The sequence below is a fragment of the Coregonus lavaretus genome (assembly GCF_964263955.1).
Source record: "Coregonus lavaretus genome assembly, chromosome: 4".
Lineage (NCBI taxonomy): Eukaryota > Metazoa > Chordata > Actinopteri > Salmoniformes > Salmonidae > Coregonus > Coregonus lavaretus.
This window is the reverse complement of record NC_139991.1, coordinates 61129243-61139635: the sequence shown is the minus strand read 5'-3', so window position 1 is coordinate 61139635 and position 10393 is coordinate 61129243. Positions and strand designations below refer to the sequence as shown.

At 43.3% G+C, this 10393-nt stretch overlaps 1 protein-coding gene across 1 annotated transcript in view; it reads left to right on the top strand.

The window, feature by feature from the left end:
* The first annotated feature begins 9080 nt into the window (after window positions 1-9080).
* Window positions 9081-10393, top strand: part of septin5b (septin 5b) — an 8978-nt gene continuing 7665 nt past the window's right edge. Inside the window, exon 1 of the mRNA XM_084160710.1 lies at window positions 9081-9136. Coding sequence (XP_084016836.1) covers window positions 9094-9136 — 43 coding nt within the window. The 5' untranslated portion in view covers window positions 9081-9093. The remainder of the gene's footprint in view (window positions 9137-10393) is intronic.

The following is a 10393-nucleotide window of genomic DNA, read 5'->3' as shown; positions in this document are numbered from 1 at the left end:
CCCACATTCCCATCACGGTTCTGCTGCTGTGCAGCCCCACATTCCCATCACGGTTCTGCTGCTGTGCAGCCCCACATTCCCATCACGGTTCTGCTGCTGTGCAGCCCCACATTCCCATCACGGTTCTGCTGCTGTGCAGCCCCACATTCCCATCACTGTTCTGCTGCTGTGCAGCCCCACATTCCCATCACTGTTCTGCTGCTGTGCAGCACCAGACTCATTCCTATCACCATTGTTGAATTGTGCAAAACCAATATAGTATAAATACAGGTATATACCAATAAGCAAACACTTTTATACTAATCGACTCACAGTGGGTGAGTGGCCCCAGGGGTAATCAAACCCACAGCTCTTATCAACTGAGCCACACAGGACCACAAAGACTCCTGTCGGCATTGTTGAAATGCAATGAAAGTGATTCTCAGGTATATGTCAAACTCACAGGAGTTGACGTCTGTTTGTCACTGCTGTGTTTCTGCATGTCTTTGTTAGTGACCACAGAGTTGTGACCTCCACAAACTTCACACCAGTAAAACCAATAGTAAAAACACTTATTAGGTACCAGCCATAGAGTTTGTGGTACCAAGGGTTCTTAGTAGTAGTAGCAGTAGTAATAGTAATAGTAATAGTAGTAGCAGTAGAAGTAGTATATTATATTATAAGTAGTAGTAGCTGTAGTAGTAGCAGTAGCAGTAGTAGTAGCTGTAGCAGTAGCAGTAGCAGTAGCAGCAGTAGCAGTAGCAGTAGCAGTAGCAGTAGCAGTAGCAGCACTAGCAGTAGTAGTAGCTGTAGCAGTAGTAGTAGCAGTAGCAGTAGCAGCAGTAGCAGTAGTAGTAGCTGTAGCAGTAGTAGTAGCTGTAGCAGTAGCAGTAGCAGTAGCAGCAGTAGAAGCACTAGTAGTAGTAGCTGTAGTAGTAGCAGTAGCAGTAGAAGCAGTAGCAGTAGAAGCAGTAGCAGTAGCAGTAGAAGCAGTAGCAGTAGAAGCAGTAGCAGTAGCAGTAGTAGTAGCAGTAGTAGTAGTAGTAGCTGTAGTAGTAGTAGCAGTAGCAGTAGCAGCAGTAGAAGCACTAGCAGTAGTAGTAGCAGTAGCAGTAGTAGTAGCAGTAGTATTATTATAATTAGCAGTAGTAGCAGTAGCAATAGTAATAGTAGTGGTAGTAGAAGCAGTGGCATGTACCAATAATAAAATAATAATAATAATGTTATCTTTCCCAAATTAGCCATGGATGGCGATATGGATTTTGACTTGTGGTTTGACTTAATTCTCTGTACTGGCCAATGATTATAATGGCGATTTTGAGCCAACCATTAATTCAAACATTGTTGTGCCCCTGGCCTGAGAGGATGGAAGTTCCATATGTAACTAGATGTAGAAGGCTAATATTAACTAGCTAATGTTGCCCATGAATGGAAGTTAGGCTAGCGAGCAAGCATTTTAGCCAGGTAGCCTAGGACAACAAAAAACAAAAGCGTGTACTGTGCGATAGACCGTTTCGTCAACATGAAAGAGAGGGTGTGAGTCAACATGTTTTTCTACTTGCACGAACGCGCACACACACACACAGAAATCAGAACCATGGACAGCCACATCATATTTACAGTGAGGGAAAAAAGTATTTGATCCCCTGCTGATTTTGTACGTTTGCCCACTGACAAAGAAATGATCAGTCTATAATTTTAATGGTAGGTTTATTTGAACAGTGAGAGACAGAATACCAACAACAAAATCCAGAAAAATGCATGTCAAAAATGTTATGAATTGATTTGCATTTTAATGAGGGAAATAAGTATTTGACCCCTCTGCAAAACATGACTTAGTACTTGGTGGAAAAACCCTTGTTGGCAATCACAGAGGTCAGACGTTTCTTGTAGTTGGCCACCAGGTTTGCACACATCTCAGGAGGGATTTTGTCCCATTCCTCTTTGCAGATCTTCTCCAAGTCATTAAGGTTTCAAGGCTGAAGTTTGGCATCTCGAACCTTCAGCTCACTCCACAGATTTTCTATGGGATTAAGGTCTGGAGACTGGCTAGGCCACTCCAGGACCTTAATGTGCTTCTTCTTGAGCCACTCCTTTGTTGCCTTGGCCGTGTGTTTTGGGTCATTGTCATGCTGGAATACCCATCCACAACCCATTTTCAATGCCCTGGCTGAGGAAGGAGGTTCTCACCCAAGATTTGACGGTACATGGCCCCGTCCATCGTCCCTTTGATGCGGTGAAGTTGTCCTGTCCCCTTCGCAGAAAAACACCCCCAAAGCATAATGTTTCCACCTCCATGTTTGACGGTGGGGATGGTGTTCTTGGGGTCATAGGCAGTATTCCTCCTCCTCCAAACACGGCGAGTTGAGTTGATGCCAAAGAGCTCGATTTTGGTCTCATCTGACCACAACACTTTCACCCAGTTCTCCTCTGAATCATTCAGATGTTCATTGGCAAACTTCAGACGGGCCTGTATATGTGCTTTCTTGAGCAGGGGGACCTTGCGGGCGCTGCAGGATTTCAGTCCTTCACGGCGTAGTGTGTTACCAATTGTTTTCTTGGTGACTATGGTCCCAGCTGCCTTGAGATCATTGACAAGATCCTCCCGTGTAGTTCTGGGCTGATTCCTCACTGTTCTCATGATCATTGCAACTCCACGAGGTGAGATCTTGCATGGAGCCCCAGTCCGAGGGAGATCGAAAGTTATTTTGTGTTTCTTCCATTTGCGAATAATCGCACCAACTGTTGTCACCTTCTCACCAAGCTGCTTGGCGATGGTCTTGTAGCCCATTCCAGCCTTGTGTAGGTCTACAATCTTGTCCCTGACCTCCTTGGAGAGCTCTTTGGTCTTGGCCATGGTGGAGAGTTTGGAATCTGATTGATTGATTGCTTCTGTGGACAGGTGTCTTTTATACAGGTTACAAACTAAGATTAGGAGCACTCCCTTTAAGAGTGTGCTCCTAATCTCAGCTCGTTACCTGTATAAAAGACACCTGGGAGCCAGAAATCTTTCTGATTGAGAGGGGGTCAAATACTTATTTCCCTCATTAAAATGCTAATCAATTTATAACATTTTTGACATGCGTTCTTCTTTTTTTGTTGTTATTCTGTCTCTCACTGTTCAAATAAACCTACCACTAAAATTATAGACTGATCATTTCTTTGTCAGTGGGCAAACGTACAAAATCAGCAAGGGATCAAATACTTTTTTCCCTCACTGTAGCTTACGTTGATTGGACTAAATTGTTTTGGGTATCTTTTAGTTGTCACTGTATTAGACTAAACAGAGGTGATTTGATCATGTTGAAATGTTGAAGTTGAGATGGTGCTGGAATAGTGGAAGCAGCTCCTGTTTTCTTTGCGACTTGCAGTATCTGTGGTTCTAAATCAATAGTTGTTTAGTGGTCTGAAAATGTCGGAAACATTAACTTGCTTGACCATGCTGTAGGTCATGTAACTGTCTGTTACTGTACATGCAATATGCTTTGTGGACTTCACTGGACAGAGGTTGCTATCCGGTTTTGTGATTAAACAAAGGTGTGGTTGAATTTATTCTGCCACTCTTTCTTCTTATTGTCTCGGCCTTTAGGCCTATATATCACGGTCGCAAGGAATATGAACTAACAGGTTATAGAGCAAACAACGCAATTATCACAACACATAGGTTGTAATATGGCTTGGCTTCCCCAGTAATTTGACCCATGCACCACTACTGAGTAGTAGTAGGATTACTAGTGTGTAGGAAGGATCTCACACCATGTCAGAAACAATACTTAATTGTCACGCTTTTCCCTTAAAAACACTGAGCGAGTTCCTACCAGGATATCTGCATTTAGACGAGTGAGCAAGGGGATGTTGATGGTAAACACTGGTGAACACTGCCCTGCTGTGTGTGTAAAAACAGCAAATTAGAGCGCTATTTGGCCCTAAACAGAGAGTACACAGTGGCAGAATACCTGAACACTGTGACTGACCCAAAATTTAAAGAAAGCTTTGACTATGTACAGACTCAGTGAGCATAGCCTTGCTATTGAGAAAGGCCGCCGTAGGCAGACCTGGCTCTCAAGAAAAGACAGGCTATGTGCACACTGCCCACAAAATGAGGTGGAAACTGAGCTACACTTCCTAACTTCCTGCCAAATGTATGACCATATTAGAGACACATATTTCCCTCAGATTACACAGACCCACAAAGATTTAGAAAACAAATCCAATTTTGATAAACTCCCATATCTATTGGGTGAAATACACAGTATACGTGTGCCATCACAGCAGCAATATTTGTGACCTGTTGTCACAAACAAACACCATTGTAAATTCAACCCATATTTATGCTTATTTAGTTTCCCTTTTGTACTTTAACTATTTGCACATCGTTATAACACTGTATATAGCCATAATATGACATTTGAAATGTCTCTATTCCTTTGGAACTTTTGTGAGTGTAATGTTTACTGCTCATTTTATATTGTTGTTTTATTCACTTTTGTTTATGATCTATTTCACTTGCTTTGGCAATGTAAACATATGGTTCCCATGCTGAATAAAACCCTTTGAATTGAATTCAGAGACAGAGAGAGAAGGGGGGACAGAGGGAGAGAGAGAGGGATGGAGAGTGAATTCTGTGTAGGTTAGGAGTACAGTTCTAAGGCAACGTCCCTTTGATGTTTTAGGTAAATAAACCCTTATATATCTGTAGGAGAGTAGGGGCATTACTGAGTGGTGAAATCTGAGTGCCCATCAAAACACTTCCTCTTTGTGTCACAACTAGAACAATAATAATTTACTAGTTTTTTTAAACTACATTTACTAGGTCTCATTGTAAGCACCATTGTGTTAGCCTGGCTGACACCAGCTCTCGAAGTCCTACTGACTTAGTGAGTCAGAGCTCTTCCTCGCTGTGTAGTCACATGGGTTGGGTCAGCCAGGCTACCACCCATTGTGTAGCACCATACACAGAGTCTCTATCCACATGGTAATGCATCTCTCTCTCTATCTCTCTCTCTCTCGCTCTCTCTCTCTCTCTCTCTCTCTCTCTCTCTCTCTCTCTCTCTCTCTCTCTCTCTCTCTCTCTCTCTCTCTCTCTCTCTCTCTCTCAATATAAGGGGCTTTATTGGCATGGGAAACATATGTTTACATTGCCAAAGCAAGTGAAATAGATAATAAACAAAAGTGAAATAAACAATAAAAAATTAACAGTAAACATTACACTCACAAAAGTTCCAAAAGTGTCACATTATGTCTATATACAGTGTTGTAATTATGTGCAAATAGTTAAAGTACAAAAGGGAAATAAAATAAACATAAATATAGGTTGTATTTACAATGGTGTTTGTTCTTCACTGGTTGCCCTTTTCTTGTGGCAACAGGTCACACATCTTGCTGCTATGATTGCACACTGTGGTATTTCACCCAATAGATATGGGAGTTGATCAAAATTGGATTTGTTTTCAAATTCTTTGTGGGTCTGTGTAATCTGAGGGAAATATGTGTCTCTAATATGGTCATACATTTGGCAGAAAGCCAATTGGAATTTGTGGTCTTTATATTTCATTAAGGATACCATCATCCCCACTGGCCTTTTTGGGTTAGAGGGTTTGTATTTTGTGCTGTAATTCATTCAATGTAATTGGAGAAACCAGTGGGTTCTGGTAGTCTTTAATAGTTGATTCTAAGATTTTTGTTTGATCATGTATATGTTTTTGATGTTTGTTCTTTGTTATAGGGCCAAAAAGATTGGAGAAGTGGTTTATCCATACATCTCTGTTTTGGATAGATAGCTCTTCGTGTTGTTGTTTGTTTAGAGTTTTCCAATTTTCCCAGAAGTGGTTAGATTCTATGGATTCTTCAATTACATTGAGCTGATTTCTGAAATGCTGTTCCTTCTTTTTCCAAAGTGTATTTCTGTATTGTTTTAGTGATTCACCATAGTGAAGGCATAGGCTCAGGTTTTCTGGGTCTCTATGTTTTTGGTTGGATAGTTTTCTAAATTTCTTTCTTAGGTCTTTGCATTCTTCATCAAACCATTTGTCATTGTTGTTAATTTTCTTAGGTTGTCTGCTTGAAATGTTTAGATTTGATAGGGAAGCTGAGAGGTCAAATATACTGTGTAGGTTTTCTACTGCCGAATTTACACCTTCACTATTGCAGTGAAACATTTTGTCCAGGAAATTGTCTAGAAGGGATTGAATTTGTTGTTGCTTAATAGTTTTTTGGTAGATTTCCACACTACTTTCCATCCTTCTATAGCATTTCTTAATATTATTCAGTTCCTTTGGCTTTGATGCCTCATGATTGAGCATAGCTCTGTTCAAGTAGAGTGTGATTCTGCTGTGATCTAATAGGGGTGTCAGTGGACTGACTGTGAACGCTCTAAGATACTCTGGGTCAAGACATGAGCTATATGTGTACCTACCCTAGGAGTCCCCTTGAAGCCTACCATTGACTATGTACATACCCAGCGTCCGACAGAGCTGCAGGAGTTGTGACCCGTTTTTGTTGGTTATGTTGTCGTAGTTGTGTCTAGGGGGGCATATGGGGGAGAGAATTCTGTCACCTCCAGGTAGATGTTTGTCCCCCTGTGTGCTGAGGGTGTCAGGTTCTTGTCCAGTTCTGGCATTTAGGTAATCACAGACTAGTACATGTCACTGGGCCTGGAAATGGTTGATCTTCTCCTCTAGGATGGAGTAGCTGTCATCGTTAAAGTATGGGGATTATATTGGGGGGATATAGGTAGCACACATGAGGAAATTTTTCTCTGTTGAGATAATTTCCTTATTAATTTCTAGCCAGATGTAAAATGTTCCTGTTTTGACTAATTTAATAGAGTGGGTTAGGTCTGCTCTGTACCAAATTAGCATACCCCCTGAGTCTCTTCCCTGTTTCATACCTGGTAGTTTGGTAGATGGGACTACCAGCTCTCTGTAACCTAGAGGGCAACCAGTGGGTCCACCTCCTTTATACCATGTTTCTTGTAGGATGACAATGTCTGTATTTCCAATTGCTTTGATGAAGTCTGGGTTCCTCCTCTTTAAGCCAAAGGCAGATGACCTCAGTACTTGTATATTCCAGGATGAGATAGTAAAAGCTTTGTGTTCCATAGTGTTTAGTGTTGTTTTGGTGTGGTTTAGGCCCGGACCATCACAGTAGGTGTGAGCAGAGCATGTTGAGCATCTGATACATACCTCTTAGGTCGCAGGATGGTGCTTGGGCGAGTGTGATAGTGGGGGTTGGGCCTGTTGCTCGGCTCACGGCCTGGGCATATGTCCTGCTGTCATGTTGAGGTCCTTGCCGCAGGGGCGGGGGGCATGGGGTGGGCAGAAGGGGCATAGGTCTGATATGGGGGGGCCTATATAGGGTGTGGCCAGGGTTTGCTTGGGGTGGTCTTTGTTGGTTGGGGTGTGGCTGGTGATGCTGTGGTCTGGGTCTAGGTCCTCTTGGCGTGGGTTCTCTCGGTGCAGGTCCTTCAGGAGGGGGTCTTGCAGGTCTGGGAGGGTGTCTCGCTGGTCTGGGCGGGGTGTCTGTTGCTCTGTTGCTCCTGTGTGAGGTGCTGGGTCTACGGTTAAGGGTGACGTCCTTCAGGGTCCTGGCAAAAGTTGGGATTGCTGCCTTGTAGAGGTGGACCTGGTCGTAAAGGCTGTTCAAGTCCAGGGTGGAGTGGTTGGCCAAGTAGACATTAGGTTTTGAGGCACAGTCTCGCGAAATGCTTGCATTCACCCACTGTATGGAGGCAGGGTGCAAGTATTTTCATGGTAGCAGGGTGGGGATAACCACTTGTGCGTTGGGGAAAGTGGAAGAGGCTTTTTCAATCACTCCCTTGAGTGCTGTGGCCACCTTTTCCTGCTGGGTCCTCAGATCATTTGTGCCCATGTGAATTATGATGTGGCTGGGGGACCCTAGTCTGTCCTCTGACAACAGCTCCAGGGCATGCCTAGTGTTTTGGCACCAGAGTTGAGCCACTTTGTGTTTTGGGAAAAAGTTTATCCTCTTGAATGTATATGGGTGACTATCCTTGTCTGCAGGACAGTTTAAAGAGGTGTGATCAGACTCACTCAGGATGAGGGAGTCGTCACAGAGAGAGAGCTTTTCCTGCTGTGCTCTCTCTTTGATCCCGTTAAAGTCCTGCTGGAACTGCATGAGGATGCCCTGCACCATTACTGTCCCAGACTTGTACATGTTGACAGAGGTTGTTTCAATTTCCTCAATGTCTAGTATTCTGAGTTTCCACCCTGGGCCAATACCCACTCTCTTGACATAGGGGGTAATGTGCTCTTATAGGATGGTCTGTTTGGAAAATGAAGTTGCTTACGTTCCCCTCTTTGTAGCAGTCAGCAAATAGTGTCTCTGGATTGTCCTCTCTCTCTCTCTCTCTTTCTTTCTCTCTCTCTCTCTCTCTCTCTCTCTCTCTCTCTCTCTCTCTCTCTCTCTCTCTCTCTCTCTCTCTCTCTCTCTCTCTCTCTCTCTCTCTCTCTCTCTCTCTCTCTCTCTCTCTCGCTCTCTCGCTCTCTCGCTCTCTCTCTCAGCCCTTCCATTGTGATAATACAGCCCCATCTGCTGTACCTGTCAGATAGTAGCCGAAGCCCTTCATAGATCTGCTGGTTTGGAGTGTGTTAGACTGCCACCCTGTGGCCATACCAATCAACTACAACTTGACACAGTTCTGAGAAATGTAATTCACTGAGGTCTCAAGATGAAAGAAACTAGGCTATTGTTTGTTTTGTACTCGACAATAATGTCAAATAAATGTCCTCAGTATTTATCGTGTATCTCTCTGGCTGTAGGCTATATTTGTAGAGATTGTTTGTTGCATAGTGCTCTTCTTGTGTTTATTTATTACAATTATGAAAAATGAAGCACTCTTTTTTTGAGATTCCATGTTCTTGTTTTTATTATAGCCTTTTTGCCTATATGTTTTCATTAAGCTATACGTGTCTTGAAAATGCAATCAAAAAATGCACAGTAGTTTAAATTTTCCAATTCTATATAATTAATATGTTTCTAATCAGGTCAGGTCTGTAATCGAATCAAACATAATTACTATTTTAGTGACCGCCCACACTGTAGCCCATCGTGAACGCGGGCGCGCGGCCTGATCCAGCTGTTTCAGCAGCCAAGATGACGAGCAACACCAGGTACAAGAGCCGCTCACTCAGATCAGGTAGGCCTACGCGCACTACTCCAGCTGATCGCCAATCAATTAATGGCACATTGATAATGATTTATAACAGATAATGATTAATAAAGGTTAACTGTTCTTTATCTATTTGTTATAACCTTTTCCCTTTTCTCTCCTCTCACGCGCCCATCGCTATGACTCGACGCGGCTCCATCTACATCTTTCATCTGCACCACCGGGTCTCTCGTGCTGCCGCTGCCGCCTCCCATGGAATATAACTCCAACGGATACCGTTCCCATTAACAGAGGATGGAAGAGAGTTAAGAACTGAGTCCCGAGCGACCGTTATAACCATTTATATCTGCTCTATCGGCCCATGACTAGTCTGTCTGTGTGACATGTGCATGGTAAATGCTCGTAAGTGCGTTCAAATTTCATTATCTATTCATAATGTAACGTTAGTCATGTCCAAATTAGGCAATAATCGAAATGGTATTAGCACATCTGAAATTAGATTTAATAAATTCGGGAGAGAGGATATTTCCTCCTCTATGGCACCTTGGAATAAATTACTACTCTGCCCTATTATGAATGATACGCCTGCATAGTGCCGCTTATCTTTGGTTGTGATGTTTTATCGCGGCAGTCGGCGGGAGCTGAAGCCAATTTGGCACTACAGAACACAAAGATCTCTGCTCAGTGAACTCAATTAGGAGGGGCACCATGTATTGTTTGATATTTTTACACACACGCACGCACGCACACACACACACACACACACACACACACACACACACACACACACACACACACACACACACACACACACACACACACATTGTTTCATTATGTTGTCTGTTTAATCACCAGGGGTGTGAGCCCAGGGGTGGTCTGCTCATTAATTCCAGCTGTGCACAGATCACAGAGACAGGTGTCTCTATAGATCTCTCTGGGTCTCTACCAGTGGAGGCTGCTGAGGGGAAGACGGCTCATAATAATGGCTGGAACGGAGCAAATGTAATGGCATCAAACACAAAAGAAACCATGTATTTGATACAATTCCCGGACTCCCAAATTTAAGCCGCCACGACCTCCTGTGATCGCCACCTAGGTTGCTGTCTGCTTACATCCTGCAGTCTGCCAAGGTGCTCACTGCTCATCTTACAGCTCTCTAGTCAGTGTTGGCCAACCTCCAAGCTCCCAAAGAGAGCTGGGTGTGCAGGATTTACTCAATTTATAAACACCAATTTGGTACTGTAATTTTGGATCCTCGTTAGCTGTCTCCATAGCAACCCCTGC